At 51.5% G+C, this 17500-nt stretch overlaps 1 protein-coding gene across 1 annotated transcript in view; it reads left to right on the top strand.

Moving 5' to 3' along the window:
* The window catches only part of LOC124027232 (WD repeat-containing and planar cell polarity effector protein fritz homolog), a gene marked incomplete at its 3' end in the record, with an annotated part of 18251 nt that extends 806 nt beyond the window's left edge, over positions 1-17445 (top strand). Inside the window, exons 3-6 of the mRNA XM_046339695.1 lie at positions 10874-10944; positions 11549-11608; positions 16041-16155; positions 17307-17445. Coding sequence (XP_046195651.1) covers positions 10874-10944; positions 11549-11608; positions 16041-16155; positions 17307-17445 — 385 coding nt within the window. The remainder of the gene's footprint in view (positions 1-10873; positions 10945-11548; positions 11609-16040; positions 16156-17306) is intronic.
* Between the last annotated feature and the right edge of the window lie 55 nt (positions 17446-17500).

The raw sequence follows: 17500 nt of genomic DNA, 5'->3' as shown, positions 1-17500 counted from the left end.
CTCTCTCTCCTCTCTCCCCATCTCTTCCTCTCTCCCCTCTCTCCCATCTCTTCCTCTCTCTCTTCCTCTCTCCCCATCTCTTCCTCTCTCCCCATCTCTTCCTCTCTCCCATCTCTTCCTCTCTCTCTTCCTCTCTCCCCCTCTCTCCCCATCTCTTCCTCTCTCCCCATCTCTTCCTCTCTCCCCATCTCTTCCTCTCTCCCCCATCTCTTCCTCTCTCCCCATCTCTTCCTCTCTCTCTTCCTCTCTCTCCCCATCTCTTCCTCTCTCCCCATCTCTTCCTCTCTCCCCATCTCTTCCTCTCTCCCCCATTCTCTTCCTCTATCCCCATCTCTTCCTCTCTCCCCATCTCTTCCTCTCTCCCCTTCTCTTCCTCTCTCCCCATCTCTTCCTCTCTCCCCATCTCTTCCTCTCTCCCCCCATCTCTCCCCCTTCTCTCTCTCTCCCTTCTCTTCCTCTCTCTCCCCTTCTCTTCCTCTCTCCCCATCTCTTCCTCTCTCTCTTTCTCTTTCTCCCCATCTCTTGCTCTCTCCCCATCTCTTCCTCTCTCCCCTTCTCTCTCCCCCCCCCATCTCTTCCTCTCTCCCATCTCTTCCTCTCTCTCCTTCTCTCTCTCCCCATCTCTTCCTCTCTCCCCATCTCTTCCTCTCTCTCTTCTCTCTCTCCCCCATCTCTTCCTCTCTCTCTCCTTCTCTCTCCCCCATCTCTTCCTCTCTCCCCTTCTCTCTCTCCCCCCATCTCTTCCTCTCTCTACTTCTCTCTCTCCCCATCTCTTCCTCTCTCCCCTTCTCTCTCCCATCTCTTCCTCTCTCCCCTTCTCTCTCTCCCCATCTCTTCCTCTCTCCTTCTCTCTCTCCCCATCTCTTCCTCTCTCCCCTCTCTCTCTCTCCCCATCTCTTCCTCTCTCCCCATCTCTTCCTCTCTCTCCTTCTCTCTCTCCCCATCTCTTCCTCTCTCTACTTCTCTCTCTCCCCATCTCTTCCTCTCTCCCCTTCTCTCTCTCCCCATCTCTTCCTCTCTCCCCATCTCTTCCTCTCTCTCCTTCTCTCTCTCCCCATCTCTTCCTCTCTCCCCTTCTCTCTCCCCCATCTCTTCCTCTCTCTCCTTCTCTCTCTCCCCATCTCTTCCTCTCTCTCCTTCTCTCTCTCTCCCCATCTCTTCCTCTCTCCCCATCTCTTCCTCTCTCTCCTTCTCTCTCTCCCCATCTCTTCCTCTCTCCCCTTCTCTCTCCCCCCATCTCTTCCTCTCTCTCTTCTCTCTCTCCCCCATCTCTTCCTCTCTCTCCTTCTCTCTCTCTCCCCATCTCTTCCTCTCTCCCTTCTCTCTCTCCTCATCTCTTCCTCTCTCCCCCCCATCTTCTCTCTCTCCCCATCTCTTCCTCTCTCTCCTTCTCTCTCTCCCCATCTCTTCCTCTCTCCCTTCTCTCTCTCCCCATCTCTTCCTCTCTCCCCTTCTCTCTCTCCCCATCTCTTCCTCTCTCTCCTTCTCTCTCTCCCCATCTCTTCCTCTCTCTACTTCTCTCTCTCCCCATCTCTTCCTCTCTCCCCCTTCTCTCTCTCCCCATCTCTTCCTCTCTCCCCATCTCTTCCTCTCTCTCTCCTTCTCTCTCTCCATCTCTTCCTCTCTCCCCTTCTCTCTCCCCCATCTCTTCCTCTCTCTCCTTCTCTCTCTCCCCATCTCTTCCTCTCTCTCCTTCTCTCTCTCTCCCCATCTCTTCCTCTCTCCCCATCTCTTCCTCTCTCTCCTTCTCTCTCTCCCCATCTCTTCCTCTCTCCCATCTCTTCCTCTCTCTCTTCCTCTCTCTCCCATCTCTCCCTCTCTCCCCATCTCTTCCTCTCTCCCATCTCTTCCTCTCTCTCTTCCTCTCTCCCCATCTCTCCCTCTCTCTCTTCCTCTCTCCCCATCTCTTCCTCTCTCCCCATCTCTTCCTCTCTCCCCCTCTCTCCCCATCTCTTCCTCTCTCCCCATCTCTTCCTCTCTCCCCATCTCTTCCTCTCTCTCCTTCTCTCTCTCCCCATCTCTTCCTCTCTCCCCATCTCTTCCTCTCTCCCCATCTCTTCCTCTCTCCCCTTCTCTTCCTCTATCCCCATCTCTTCCTCTCTCCCCATCTCTTCCTTTCTCCCCTTCTCTTCCTCTCTCCCCATCTCTTCCTCTCTCCCCATCTCTTCCTCTCTCACCATCTCTTCCTCTCTCCCCTTCTCTTCCTCTCTCCCCTTCTCTTCCTCTCTCCCCATCTCTTCCTCTCTCTCTTTCTCTTTCTCCCCATCTCTTCCTCTCTCCCCATCTCTTCCTCTCTCTCCCCTTCTCTCTCCCCCCATCTCTTCCTCTCTCCCCCATCTCTTCCTCTCTCTCCTTCTCTCTCTCCCCATCTCTTTCTCTCTCCCCATCTCTTCCCCATCTCTCTCTCTTTCTCTCTCTCCCCATCTCTTCCTCTCTCTCCTTCTCTCTCTCCCCATCTATTCCTCTCTCCCCTTCTCTCTCTCTCCCCATCTCTTCCTCTCTCTACTTCTCTCTCTCCCCATCTCTTCCTCTCTCCCCTTCTCTCTCTCCCCATCTCTTCCTCTCTCCCTTCTCTCTCTCCCCATCTCTTCCTCTCTCTCCTTCTCTCCCCCCATCTCTTCCTCTCTCCCCTTCTCTCTCTGCCCATCTCTTCCTCTCTCCCCTTCTCTCTCTCCCCATCTCTTCCTCTCTCTCCTTCTCTCTCTCCCCATCTCTTCCTCTCTCTACTTCTCTCTCTCCCCATCTCTTCCTCTCTCCCCTTCTCTCTCTCCCCATCTCTTCCTCTCTCCCCATCTCTTCCTCTCTCTCCTTCTCTCTCTCCCCATCTCTTCCTCTCTCCCCTTCTCTCTCCCCCCATCTCTTCCTCTCTCTCCTTCTCTCTCTCCCCATCTCTTCCTCTCTCTCCTTCTCTCTCTCTCCCCATCTCTTCCTCTCTCCCCATCTCTTCCTCTCTCTCCTTCTCTCTCTCCCCATCTCTTCCTCTCTCTCCTTCTCTCTCTCTCCCCATCTCTTCCTCTCTCTCCTTCTGTCTCTCCCCATCTCTTCCTCTCTCACCTTCTCTCTCTCCCCCATCTCTTCCTCTCTCTACTTCTCTCTCTCCCCATCTCTTCCTCTCTCCCCTTCTCTCTCTCCCCATCTCTTCCTCTCTCCCCCATTCTCTCTCTCCCCCATCTCTTCCTCTCTCTCCTTCTCTCTCTCCCCATCTCTTCCTCTCTCCCCTTCTCTCTTTCCCCATCTCTTCCTCTCTCCCTTCTTCTCTCTCTCCCCCATCTCTTCCTCTCTCTCCTTCTCTCTCTCCCCATCTCTTCCTCTCTCTACTTCTCTCTCTCCCCATCTCTTCCTCTCTCTCCTTCTCTCTCTCCCCATCTCTTCCTCTCTCCCCATCTCTTCCTCTCTCTCCTTCTCTCTCTCCCCATCTCTTCCTCTCTCCCCTTCTCTCTGCCCCCATCTCTTCCTCTCTCTCCTTCTCTCTCTCCCCCATCTCTTCCTCTCTCTCCTTCTCTCTCTCTCCCCATCTCTTCCTCTCTCCCCATCTCTTCCTCTCTCTCTCTTCTCTCTCTCCCCATCTCTTCCTCTCTCCCTCTCTCTCTCCCCCCCATCTCTTCCTCTCTCTCTCTTCCTCTCTCTCTCCCCATCTCTTCCTCTCTCTCCTTCTCTCTCTCTCCCCATCTCTTCCTCTCTCCCCTTCTCTCTCTCCCCATCTCTTCCTCTCTCTCCTTCTCTCTCCCCCATCTCTTCCTCTCTCCCCATCTCTTCCTCTCTCTCTTTCTCTCTCTCCCCATCTCTTCCTATCTCCCCATCTCTTCCTCTCCCCCTTCTCTCTCTCTCTCATCTCTTCCTCTCTCCCCTTCTCTTCCTCTGTCTCTTTCTCTCTCTCCCCATCTCTTCCTCTCTCCCCATCTCCTCCCTTCTCTCTCCTTCTCGCTCTCCCCATCGCTTCCTCTCTCCCCTTCTCTCTCTCCCCATCTCTTCCTCTCTCCCTTCTCTCTCCCCATCGCTTCCTCTCTCCCCTTCTCTCTCTCCCCATCTCTTCCTCTCTCCCCTTCTCTCTCCCCATCGCTTCCTCTCTCCCCTTCTCTCTCTCCCCCATCTCTTCCTCTCTCCCCTTCTCTCTCCCCTTCTCTTCCTCTGTCTCTTTCTCTCTCTCCCCATCTCTTCCTCTCTCCCTCCCCCATCTCTCTCCTTCTCTCTCCTCCCATCTCTTCCTCTCTCCCCATCTCTCTCTCCCCATCTCTTCCTCTCTCCCCTTCTCTCTCTCTCCCCATCTCTTCCTCTCTCCCCTTCTCTTCTTCTCTTCTCTCTCTCCTTCTCTCTCTCCCCATCTCTTCCTCTCTCCCCTTCTCTCTCTCCCCTTCTCTTCCTCTCTCCCCTTCTCTCTCCCCCCATCTCTTCCTCTCTCCCCATCTCTTCCTCTCTCTCCTTCTCTCTCTCCCCATCTCTTCCTCTCTCCCCATCTCTCCCTCTCTCCCCTTCTCTCTCTCCCCATCTCTTCCTCTCTCCCCCTTCTCTCTCTCCCCATCTCTTCCTCTCTCTCCTCTCTCTCTCTCTCCTCCCCATCTCTCCCTCTCTCCCTTCTCTCTCTCCCCATCTCTTCCTCTCTCTCTCTTCTCTCTCCCCCATCTCTCCCTCTCTCTTCTTCTCTCTCTCCCCATCTCTTCCTCTCTCTCCTTCTCTCTCTCCCCATCTCTTCCTCTCTCTCTCCTTCTCTCTCTCCCCATCTCTTCCTCTCTCCCCTTCTCTCTCCCCCCATCTCTTCCTCTCTCCCTCTCTCGCCCAGGAGGGGAATACAGACACCCTTATCAGGAGACAAACACCCGTCCCCCTATACCCCCCCCCCTCCTCCCCCCGCTACCTAATTTGCATGTATCTGCTTCTCCACTCCCACTCGTTGTAGAAGGGAGACTACGTCTCTTAATACTTCATTTTTAAATAGAGAGGAGGAGGGGAAAACTGATGGGGAAACGATTACGCCATCTTGAAAAAGCAGACCTCCTTACCTTCCATATTAACGCTCATGTATATGCACAGGGAAGGACTAGGCCCCAGAATTCAATTAACTTTTAAAAGTTGTTTTTCTTCTCTCTCTCTCTCTCTCTCCGCCAGTGGAGGGAGCGATGGGGAGAGTATGGGGAAATGACGGGGTTTGTGTGTGGAACGAGGTAGTTTCAAGTGGCCTGTGTATTTAGATGTGTTCTGCTAACTTTGAGTTTGTCTTCCCACAGAGGCTGGGGTAGAGATAACTGTAGGAGAGTGTTACTGGCTGGCTGGCTGGCTGGCTGGCTGCTCTCAGAGACTCTGGGGTAGAGATAACTGTAGGAGAGTGTTACTGGCTGGCTGGCTGGCTGGCTGGCTGGCTGCTCTCAGAGACTCTGGGGTAGAGATAACTGTAGGAGAGTGTTACTGGCTGGCTGGCTGGCTGGCTGGCTGGCTGGCTGGCTGGCTGGCTGCTCTCAGAGACTCTGGGGTAGAGATAACTGTAGGAGAGTGTTACTGGCTGGCTGGCTGGCTGGCTGGCTGCTCTCGGAGACTCTGGGGTAGAGATAACTGTAGGAGAGTGTTACTGGCTGGCTGGCTGGCTGGCTGCTCTCGGAGACTCTGGGGTAGAGATAACTGTAGGAGAGTGTTACTGGCTGGCTGGCTGGCTGCTCTCAGAGACTCTGGGGTAGAGATAACTGTAGGAGAGTGTTACTGGCTGGCTGGCTGGCTGCTCTCAGAGACTCTGGGGTAGAGATAACTGTAGGAGAGTGTTACTGGCTGGCTGGCTGGCTGGCTGGCTGGCTGGCTGGCTGGCTGCTCTCGGAGACTCTGGGGTAGAGATAACTGTAGGAGAGTATTACTGGCTGGCTGGCTGGCTGCTCTCAGAGACTCTGGGGTAGAGATAACTGTAGGAGAGTGTTACTGGCTGGCTGGCTGGCTGCTCTCAGAGACTCTGGGGTAGAGATAACTGTAGGAGAGTGTTACTGGCTGGCTTGCTGGCTGGCTGGCTGACTGGCTGGCTGCTCTCAGAGACTCTGGGGTAGAGATAACTGTAGGAGAGTGTTACTGGCTGGCTGGCTGGCTGCTCTCAGAGACTCTGGGGTAGAGTTAACTGTAGGAGAGTGTTACTGGCTGGCTGGCTGGCTGGCTGGCTGGCTGGCTGGCTGGCTGGCTGGCTGCTCTCAGAGACTCTGGGGTAGAGATAACTGTAGGAGAGTGTTACTGGCTGGCTGGCTGGCTGCTCTCAGAGACTCTGGGGTAGAGATAACTGTAGGAGAGTGTTACTGGCTGGCTGGCTGGCTGCTCTCAGAGACTCTGGGGTAGAGATAACTGTAGGAGAGTGTTACTGGCTGGCTGGCTGGCTGCTCTCAGAGACTCTGGGGTAGAGATAACTGTAGGAGAGTGTTACTGGCTGGCTGGCTGGCTGGCTGCTCTCAGAGACTCTGGGGTAGAGATAACTGTAGGAGAGTGTTACTGGCTGGCTGGCTGGCTGCTCTCAGAGACTCTGGGGTAGAGATAACTGTAGGAGAGTGTTACTGGCTGGCTGGCTGGCTGGCTGGCTGGCTGGCTGGCTGCTCTCGGAGACTCTGGGGTAGAGATAACTGTAGGAGAGTATTACTGGCTGGCTGGCTGGCTGGCTGCTCTCAGAGACTCTGGGGTAGAGATAACTGTAGGAGAGTGTTACTGGCTGGCTGGCTGGCTGCTCTCAGAGACTCTGGGGTAGAGATAACTGTAGGAGAGTGTTACTGGCTGGCTTGCTGGCTGGCTGGCTGACTGGCTGGCAGCTCTCAGAGACTCTGGGGTAGAGATAACTGTAGGAGAGTGTTACTGGCTGGCTGGCTGGCTGCTCTCAGAGACTCTGGGGTAGAGTTAACTGTAGGAGAGTGTTACTGGCTGGCTGGCTGGCTGGCTGGCTGCTCTCAGAGACTCTGGGGTAGAGATAACTGTAGGAGAGTGTTACTGGCTGGCTGGCTGGCTGCTCTCAGAGACTCTGGGGTAGAGATAACTGTAGGAGAGTGTTACTGGCTGGCTGCTCTCAGAGACTCTGGGGTAGAGATAACTGTAGGAGAGTGTTACTGGCTGGCTGGCTGGCTGGCTGGCTGGCTGCTCTCAGAGACTCTGGGGTAGAGATAACTGTAGGAGAGTGTTACTGGCTGGCTGGCTGGCTGGCTGGCTGGCTGGCTGGCTGCTCTCAGAGACTCTGAAAGCTGTAAAACGTTACATCAAACAAATATGGCTTATCAATAAGGAGAAAGGTGTATATTTGTGAGAGGTTTTTCAATAAGGAGAAAGGTGTATATTTGTGAGAGGTTTTTCAATAAGGAGAAAGGTGTATATTTGTGAGAGGTTTTTCAATAAGGAGAAAGGTGTATATTTGTGAGAGGTTTTTCAATAAGGAGAAAGGTGTATATTTGTGAGAGGTTTTTCAATAAGGAGAAAGGTGTATATTTGTGAGAGGTTTTTCAATAAGGAGAAAGGTGTATATTTGTGAGAGGTTTTTCAATAAGGAGAAAGGTGTATATTTGTTGGTAACGAGAGCTTTCTCATTGCTGGTGCTCTGAGGGCTCTAAAACATAATCGCTCCATATTTGATCAAAACACAACTTCAATATGACACCTGTAGTTTGATCAAAACACAACTCAATATGACACCTGTAGTTTGATCAAAACACAACTCAATATGACACCTGTAGTTTGATCAAAACACAAATCAATATGACACCTGTAGTTTGATCAAAACACAGCTCAATATGACACCTGTAGTTTGATCAAAACACAACTCAATATGACACCTGTAGTTTGATCAAAACACAACTCAATATGACACCTGTAGTTTGATCAAAACACAACTCAATATGACACCTGTAGTTTTATCAAAACACAACTCAATATGACACCTGTAGTTTTATCAAAACACAACTCAATATGACACCTGTAGTTTTATCAAAACACAACTCAATATGACACCTGTAGTTTGATCAAAACACAACTCAATATGACACCTGTAGTTTGATCAAAACACAACTCAATATGACACCTGTAGTTTGATCAAAACACAACTCAATATGACACCTGTAGTTTGATCAAAACACAACTCAATATGACACCTGTAGTTTTATCAAAACACAACTCAATATGACACCTGTAGCTTTATCAAAACACAACTCAATATGACACCTGTAGTTTGATCAAAACACAACTCAATATGACACCTGTAGTTTTATCAAAACACAACTCAATATGACACCTGTAGTTTTATCAAAACACAACTCAATATGACACCTGTAGTTTTATCAAAACACAACTCAATATGACACCTGTAGTTTTACTTAGAGGAGCGTCATAAATAAATTGTCCTGTATGTGTGACTCAGTTGGTAGAGCATGGTGATTGAAACGCTAGGATTGTGGGCATTGTATGTGTGACTCAGTTGGTAGAGCATGGTGATTGAAACGCTAGGATTGTGGGCATTGTATGTGTGACTCAGTTGGTAGAGCACGGTGATTGAAACGCTAGGATTGTGGGCATTGTATGTGTGACTCAGTTGGTAGAGCATGGTGATTGAAACGCTAGGATTGTGGGCATTGTATGTGTGACTCAGTTGGTAGAGCACGGTGATTGAAACGCTAGGATTGTGGGCATTGTATGTGTGACTCAGTTGGTAGAGCATGGCGATTGAAACGCTAGGATTGTGGGCATTGTATGTGTGACTCAGTTGGTAGAGCATGGCGATTGAAACGCTAGGATTGTGGGCATTGTATGTGTGACTCAGTTGGTAGAGCATGGCGATTGAAACGCTAGGATTGTGGGCATTGTATGTGTGACTCAGTTGGTAGAGCATGGTGATTGAAACGCTAGGATTGTGGGCATTGTATGTGTGACTCAGTTGGTAGAGCATGGCGATTGAAACGCTAGGATTGTGGGCATTGTATGTGTGACTCAGTTGGTAGAGCATGGTGATTGAAACGCTAGGATTGTGGGCATTGTATGTGTGACTCAGTTGGTAGAGCATGGTGATTGAAACGCTAGGATTGTGGGCATTGTATGTGTGACTCAGTTGGTAGAGCATGGTGATTGAAACGCTAGGATTGTGGGCATTGTATGTGTGACTCAGTTGGTAGAGCATGGTGATTGAAACGCTAGGATTGTGGGCATTGTATGTGTGACTCAGTTGGTAGAGCACGGTGATTGAAACGCTAGGATTGTGGGCATTGTATGTATGACTTGAAGTCGCTTTGGGAAAAATAATCTGCTAAATGGTATTATTATTATCCTTATCATTATTATGTAGTAAGTAATTAAGCAGATACACCTAACCAGGTTGGTGACTTGACAATAAATCACCTGAGGAAGGTGACTGGCCCCTCCAGTCATCTAGATCCAGTAGGATGGGCTCCAGTCATATAGATCCAGTAGGATGAGCTCCAGTCATCTAGATCCAGTAGGATGGGCTCCAGTCATCTAGATCCAGTAGGATGAGCTCCAGTCATCTAGATCCAGTAGGATGGGCTCCAGTCATCTAGATCCAGTAGGATGAGCTCCAGTCATCTAGATCCAGTAGGATGGGCTCCAGTCATCTAGATCCAGTAGGATGGGCTCCAGTCATCTAGATCCAGTAGGATGTGCTCCAGTCATATAGATCCAGTAGGATGGGCTCCAGTCATCTAGATCCAGTAGGATGGGCTCCAGTCACCTAGATCCAGTAGGATGGGCTCCAGTCATCTAGATCCAGTAGGATGGGCTCCAGTCATCTAGATCCAGTAGGATGGGCTCCAGTCATCTAGATCCAGTAGGATGGGCTCCAGTCATCTAGATCCAGTAGGATGGGCTCCAGTCATCTAGATCCAGTAGGATGAGCTCCAGTCATCTAGATCCAGTAGGATGGGCTCCAGTCATCTAGATCCAGTAGGATGGGCTCCAGTCATCTAGATCCAGTAGGATGGGCTCCAGTCATCTAGATCCAGTAGGATGGGCTCCAGTCATATAGATCCAGTAGGATGGGCTCCAGTCATCTAGATCCAGTAGGATGGGCTCCAGTCATCTAGATCCAGTAGGATGGGCTCCAGTCATATAGATCCAGTAGGATGGGCTCCAGTCATCTAGATCCAGTAGGATGGGCTCCAGTCATATAGATCCAGTAGGATGGGCTCCAGTCATCTAGATCCAGTAGGATGGGCTCCAGTCATCTAGATCCAGTAGGATGGGCTCCAGTCATATAGATCCAGTAGGATGGGCTCCAGTCATCTAGATCCAGTAGGATGGGCTCCAGTCATCTAGATCCAGTAGGATGGGCTCCAGTCATCTAGATCCAGTAGGATGAGCTCCAGTCATCTAGATCCAGTAGGATGGGCTCCAGTCATCTAGATCCAGTAGGATGGGCTCCAGTCATCTAGATCCAGTAGGATGGGCTCCAGTCATCTAGATCCAGTAGGATGGGCTCCAGTCATCTAGATCCAGTAGGATGGTCTTTAGCTGCATCCCTGTAAAGTGAAGAACAGAGAGACTCTCTAAGGGTGTTGTGTTTCCTACTCTAATTCCTAGACACATCGCTCCTTCCTCATTCCCTTCCTAGCCTCGTTCTGCAAAACCAATACCCTGCTCTCCGTTTCTCCATTTCCAGGTGACCCTATTGGCCTTTAACCTTCCGTCTAAACATGTAGCGATGATGTATTTCTCCAATCGGTTTCATTCATTCCTTGACCTCTTGAAATTAAATTAGATGATTATCCCATTGGTTGGTTGGTTGGTTGGTTTTCCGGTCCGGTGTGCTCCCATGGGAGTTTGGGAATGGTTTGGGAATACTCTCTCTCTGTCTCTCTGTCTCTCGTTCCATGTAAGTCACCTGGCCAAACTTCCTGTTGTTTTCTTCTTTCCCCTCTTCTCGTTTTTCTCGTAGCTCGCGGCTACTCGTGGACCCCCACGAACCGTCGTCCGGAGAAGCTCCGTGATTCGCTCGAGAAGCTTGAGGTAACCGCCCCCAGGGTAGGGGTGCTGCTGGGAGTTTTCCCTTTCTGAAACGCCCGATTGATTAACAAATAGGGGCATCCTCTGTTTTCTTTCTCTCTCTGAATCCCTCGCTCCTCTCTCTCTCAACACCTCTCTTTCGCTCCCTGCTCTGTCATCGAGGGGGATATTTGAGGGGATCAGGCACCTAAAGGTTCCCCTCATCCCTCCTTCCTCCCCATTTTCTTTCTAGCATTACAGACGTATCTTTGTTTGCTTGGCCCTGGCTGAGCCTGTTCCCCCCCCCACCCCTCCACCATTGTCTGAAACTAGAAACATCGAGTCCCTCCCTCCCCTGCCATCTCCCAGCTGTGTTTGGAATATTCCTGGAATGACTGAGCCTTACTCACACATGCCGAGTGCACATGCACACAGACACACACACAGACACACACGCACACAGACACTCACACACACAGACACACACACACAGACACACACGCACACAGACACTCACACACACAGACACACACACACACACAGACACTCACTTTCTCGCTCACTCACCTGCATCCTCTTTCCCGGTCTCTCTCTCTCTCTCTCCCTCCCCCAACTCACTGTGTTTCAGGAGCTGTTACAGACAAACTCAGTTGTTCACTCCAGATGGAAGAGCAAGCATTGCTGCCAGGTACACCCCCTTACACACTCCCCTCTCTCTCTCTCTCTCTCTCTCTCTCTCTCTCTCCCTCTCCCTTTCTCTCGCCCGCTCTCTCTCTCTCCCTCTCTCTCACTCTCTCACCCTCTCTCTCTCTCTCTCTCCCTCTCCCTTTCTCTCGCCCTTTCTCTCTCCCTTTCTCTCTCCCGCTCTCTCTCTCTCTCTCCCTCTCTCTCTCTCTCTCTCTCTCTCTCTCTCTCTCTCTCTCTCTCTCTCTCTCTCTCTCTCTCTCTCTCTCTCTCTCTCTCTCTCTCTCCTGTCTCTCTCTCTCCCTCTCTCTCCCCCTCTCTCCCTCCTCTCTCTTCCTGTCTCCCTCCCTCTCTCTCCCTGTCTCCCTCCCTCTCTCTCTTTCTCTCTCCCGCTCTCTCTCTCGCTCTCTCTCTCTCTCCCTGTCTCCCTCCCTCTCTCTCTTTCTCTCTCCCGCTCTCTCGCTCTCTCTCCCCCTCTCTCTCTCTCTCTCTCTCGCTCTCCCTCTCTCTCTCTCTCTCTCTCTCTCTCTCTCTCTCTCTCTCTCTCTCTCTCTCTCTCTCTCTCTCTCTCTCAATTCAATTCAATTCAATTCAATTCAAGGGCTTTATTGGCATGGGAAACATGTGTTAACATTGCCAAAGCAAGTGAGATAGACAACATACAAAGTGAATATATAAAGTGAAAAACAACAAAAATTAACAGTAAACATTACACATACTCTTTGTATCAAAGATAATTGTGTAGTCTAGAGCGATTTTCTAGGTTCGCTAGCCATCTATTGTCGTTCTTTTAACGCAACGTAACGTAAACAACACTGCTAGCTAGCCTGCTAGCCCCCGAATAGCAACACTGCAGAAACTATTACACTCAACGGAACGACTTGATTAGTGTAGTGTCAACAACGCACCCACTGCCAGCTGGCCTACTTCAGCAGTACTGTATCATTTTAATCATTTTAGTCAATAAGATTCTTGCTACGTAGCTTAACTTTCTGAACATTCGAGACGTGTAGTCCACTTGTCATTCCAATCTCCTTTGCATTAGCGTAGCCTCTTCTGTAGCCTGTCAACTATGTGTCGGTTTATCCCTGTTCTCTCCTCTCTGCACAGACCATACAAACGCTCCTCACCGCGTGGCCGCGGCCACCCTACTCTGGTGGTCCCAGCACGCACGAACACAGTGGAGTTCCAGGTCTCCGGTAGCCTCTGGAACTGCCAATCTGCGGTCAACAAGGCAGAGTTCATCTCAGCCCATGCCTCCCTCCAGTCCCTCGACTTCTTGGCCCTGACGGAAACATGGATCACCACAGACAACACTGCTACTCCTACTGCTCTCTCTTCGTCCGCCCACGTGTTCTCGCACACCCCGAGAGCGTCTGGTCAGCGGGGTGGTGGCACCGGGATCCTCATCTCTCCCAAGTGGTCATTCTCTCTTTCTCCCCTTACCCATCTGTCTATCGCCTCCTTTGAATTCCATGCTGTCACAGTTACTAGCCCTTTCAAGCTTAACATCCTTATCATTTATCGCCCTCCAGGTTCCCTCGGAGAGTTCATCAATGAGCTTGATGCCTTGATAAGCTCCTTTCCTGAGGACGGCTCACCTCTCACAGTTCTGGGCGACTTTAACCTCCCCACGTCTACCTTTGACTCTTTCCTCTCTGCCTCCTTCTTTCCACTCCTCTCCTCTTTTGACCTCACCCTCTCACCTTCCCCCTACTCACAAGGCAGGCAATACGCTCGACCTCATCTTTACTAGATGCTGTTCTTCCACTAACCTCATTGCAACTCCCCTCCAAGTCTCCGACCACTGCCTTGTATCCTTTTCCCTCTCGCTCTCATCCAACACCTCCCACACTGCCCCTACTCGGATGGTATCGCGCCGTCCCAACCTTCGCTCTCTCTCCCCCGCTACTCTCTCCTCTTCCATCCTATCATCTCTTCCCTCCGCTCAAACCTTCTCCCACCTATCTCCTGATTCTGCCTCCTCAACCCTCCTCTCCTCCCTCTCTGCATCCCTTGACTCTCTATGTCCCCTATCCTCCAGGCCGGCTCGGTCCTCCCTCCCGCTCCGTGGCTCGATGACTCATTGCGAGCTCACAGAACAGGGCTCCGGGCAGCCGGCGGAAATGGAGGAAAACTCGCCTCCCTGCGGACCTGGCATCCTTTCACTCCCTCCTCTCTACATTTTCCTCCTCTGTCTCTGCTGCTAAAGCCACTTTCTACCACGCTAAATTCCAAGCTTCTGCCTCTAACCCTAGGAAGCTCTTTGCCACCTTCTCCTCCCTCCTGAATCCTCCGCCCCCTCCCCCTCCTCCCTCTCTGCAGATGACTTCGTCAACCATTTTGAAAAGAAGGTCGACGACATCCGATCCTCGTTTGCTAAGTCAAACGACACCGCTGGTTCTGCTCACACTGCCCTACCCTATGCTCTGACCTCTTTCTCCCTCTCTCTCCAGATGAAATCTCGCGTCTTGTGACGGCCGGCCGCCCAACAACCTGCCCGCTTGACCCTATCCCCTCCTCTCTTCTCCAGACCATTTCCGGAGACCTTCTCCCTTACCTCACCTCGCTCATCAACTCATCCCTGACCGTTGGCTACGTCCCTTCCGTCTTCAAGAGAGCGAGAGTTGCACCCCTTCTGAAAAAACCTACACTCGATCCCTCCGATGTCAACAATTACAGACCAGTATCCCTTCTTTCTTTTCTCTCCAAACTCTTGAACGTGCCGTCCTTGGCCAGCTCTCCCGCTATCTCTCTCTGAATGACCTTCTTGATCCAAATCAGTCAGGTTTCAAGACTAGTCATTCAACTGAGACTGCTCTCCTCTGTATCACGGAGGCGCTCCGCACTGCTAAAGCTAACTCTCTCTCCTCTGCTCTCATCCTTCTAGATCTATCGGCTGCCTTCGATACTGTGAACCATCAGATCCTCCTCTCCACCCTCTCCGAGTTGGGCATCTCCGGCGCGGCCCACGCTTGGATTGCGTCCTACCTGACAGGTCGCTCCTACCAGGTGGCGTGGCGAGAATCTGTCTCCTCACCACGCGCTCTCACCACTGGTGTCCCCCAGGGCTCTGTTCTTGGCCCTCTCCTATTCTCGCTATACACCAAGTCACTTGGCTCTGTCATAACCTCACATGGTCTCTCTTATCATTGCTATGCAGACGACACACAATTAATCTTCTCCTTTCCCCCTTCTGATGACCAGGTGGCGAATCGCATCTCTGCATGTCTGGCAGACATATCAGTGTGGATGACGGATCACCACCTCAAGCTGAACCTCGGCAAGACGGAGCTGCTCTTCCTCCCGGGGAAGGACTGCCCGTTCCATGATCTCGCCATCACGGTTGACAACTCCACTGTGTCCTCCTCCCAGAGCGCCAAGAACCTTGGCATGATCCTGGACAACACCCTGTCGTTCTCAACTAACATCAAGGCGGTGGCCCGTTCCTGTAGGTTCATGCTCTACAACATCCGCAGAGTACGACCCTGCCTCACACAGGAAGCGGCGCAGGTCCTAATCCAGGCACTTGTCATCTCCCGTCTGGATTACTGCAACTCGCTGTTGGCTGGGCTCCCTGCCTGTGCCATTAAACCCCTTCAACTCATCCAGAACGCCGCAGCCCGTCTGGTGTTCAACCTTCCCAAGTTCTCTCACGTCACCCCGCTCCTCCGTTCTCTCCACTGGCTTCCAGTTGAAGCTCGCATCCGCTACAAGACCATGGTGCTTGCCTACGGAGCTGTGAGGGGAACGGCACCTCAGTACCTCCAGGCTCTGATCAGGCCCTACACCCAAACAAGGGCACTGCGTTCATCCACCTCTGGCCTGCTCGCCTCCCTACCACTGAGGAAGTACAGCTCCCGCTCAGCCCAGTCAAAACTGTTCGCTGCCCTGGCCCCCCAATGGTGGAACAAACTCCCTCACGACGCCAGGACAGCGGAGTCAATCACCACCTTCCGGAGACACCTGAAACCCCACCTCTTTAAGGAATACCTAGGATAGGTTAAGTAATCCCTCTCACCCCACCCCCTAAGTTTTAGATGCACTATTGTTAAGTGACTGTCCCACTGGATGTCATAAGGTGAATGCACCAATTTGTAAGTCGCTCTGGATAAGAGCGTCTGCTAAATGACTTAAATGTAATGTAAATGTAAACATACTCTCTCTCCTTGTCTCTCTCTCTCTCATGGGTAGACTACACACCCCTTTACACATTTTGTCAGGTCCAATGAGCACCTTCCTTTGCCAGTCAGTCAACGCTCCCTAACTGCCCCCAACCCCCTCTACCATTTTCCTAGCCCCTAGACCCCTTCCCTAGCGCCTAGACCCCTTCCCTAGCTCCTAGACCCTTTCCCTAGCTCCTAGACCCTTTTTCGGCGGTTGGTGGAGATTTATCACGTGTGTGTGTGTTGGTGTGTGTGTGTGTGTGTCTCTAGCTCATGCTGAGCAGTGGGGTACTGGTGACCCTGGCCCTAAATGGACCCCAGCTGGACCGTGTGTGTGTGGACCGGACACTTGTGGGTCGTCTGCCCGCCAACACTGTCAGTGATGGTGAGTTACTGCACATGCACACACACACTCACACACACACACTCAAACACACACTCACACACACACTCACACACACACACACACACACACACACACACACACACACACACACACACACACACACACACACACACACACACACACACACACACACACACACACACACACACACACACACACACACACACACACACACACACACACACACTCAAACACACACACACAAACACACCACACACTCACACACTCAAACACACACACAACAAACACACCACACACTCACACACTCAAACACACACACAACAAACACACCACACACTCACACAACAGACACTCACACGCAGGTGGTGCCACAGGTGAGTGATTCAGGTGCTTTATGTAGCTAATTGACCGTTAATCCTTCTGTGTGTACGTTCTGGGTCTCCCTTAAGAGGAGTTGTTTTTCCACCATCTCAGGATTCTCCTGGGAATTCTGCTCCACTCCGGCCGGAACACGGAACACCCTCCCAAACCTGCTGATTACGTGTCATAATGGATGTGTTCCAACTGGCTTCCTATTCCCTGTATAGTGCACTCATTTAGACCAGGGCCCATAGGGGAGATGGGCTTCTGTTTGGAACACAGGACAGGTCTTTTTTTTCCATCAATGATTTGTTCATAACGTTGGCTCTGCTTCCGTCCCCTGTCTCCTGACACCTGATAAAGCCGCTCTGTACCTTGAACACACACCCTTATACACACACACACACACACTTAGACATGCACACACACTCACACATATGAACACCTCCCACTGAGCTCCATTGAAAGCCTCAGAGGCAGTAATTACCAGAGTAATTGATGGTGGGTTCCGGGGAATGGCGCTGTGTGTGTGTGTGTGTGTGTGTGTGTGTGTGTGTGTGTGTGTGTGTGTGTGTGTGTGTGTGTGTGTGTGTGTGTGTGTGTGTGTGTGTGTGTGTGTGTGTGTGTGTGTGTGTGTGTGTGTGTGTGTGTGTGTGTGTGTGTGTGTGTGTGTGTGTAGGGAGGAGTAGGAGGGGGTACATCTGTCAGTGTTCCTGGCGGACAGACAAACAGACCTGTACTGTCTTACACTGACTGCTCCTCCTCCTCATTTAAGGGACATACGGTGACTGTGACAAACTGTCCCTTAGGCCCCTTCAGGGACCCCAGACAGGGTCTCCAGACAGGGTCTCCAGACAGGGACCCCAGACAGGGACTCCAGACAGGGACTCCAAACAGGGACTCCAGACAGGGACTCCAGACAGGGACTCCAGACAGGGTCTCCAACATGTACTTTTCTTGCTTTTCCCTCTCCTCTCCATCCCTCACCTCTCATCCCTCTCCT

Source organism: Oncorhynchus gorbuscha, unplaced genomic scaffold, assembly GCF_021184085.1.
Source record: "Oncorhynchus gorbuscha isolate QuinsamMale2020 ecotype Even-year unplaced genomic scaffold, OgorEven_v1.0 Un_scaffold_3016, whole genome shotgun sequence".
NCBI classification, from domain to species: domain Eukaryota; kingdom Metazoa; phylum Chordata; class Actinopteri; order Salmoniformes; family Salmonidae; genus Oncorhynchus; species Oncorhynchus gorbuscha.
This window is presented reverse-complemented; position numbering and strand designations above follow the sequence as displayed.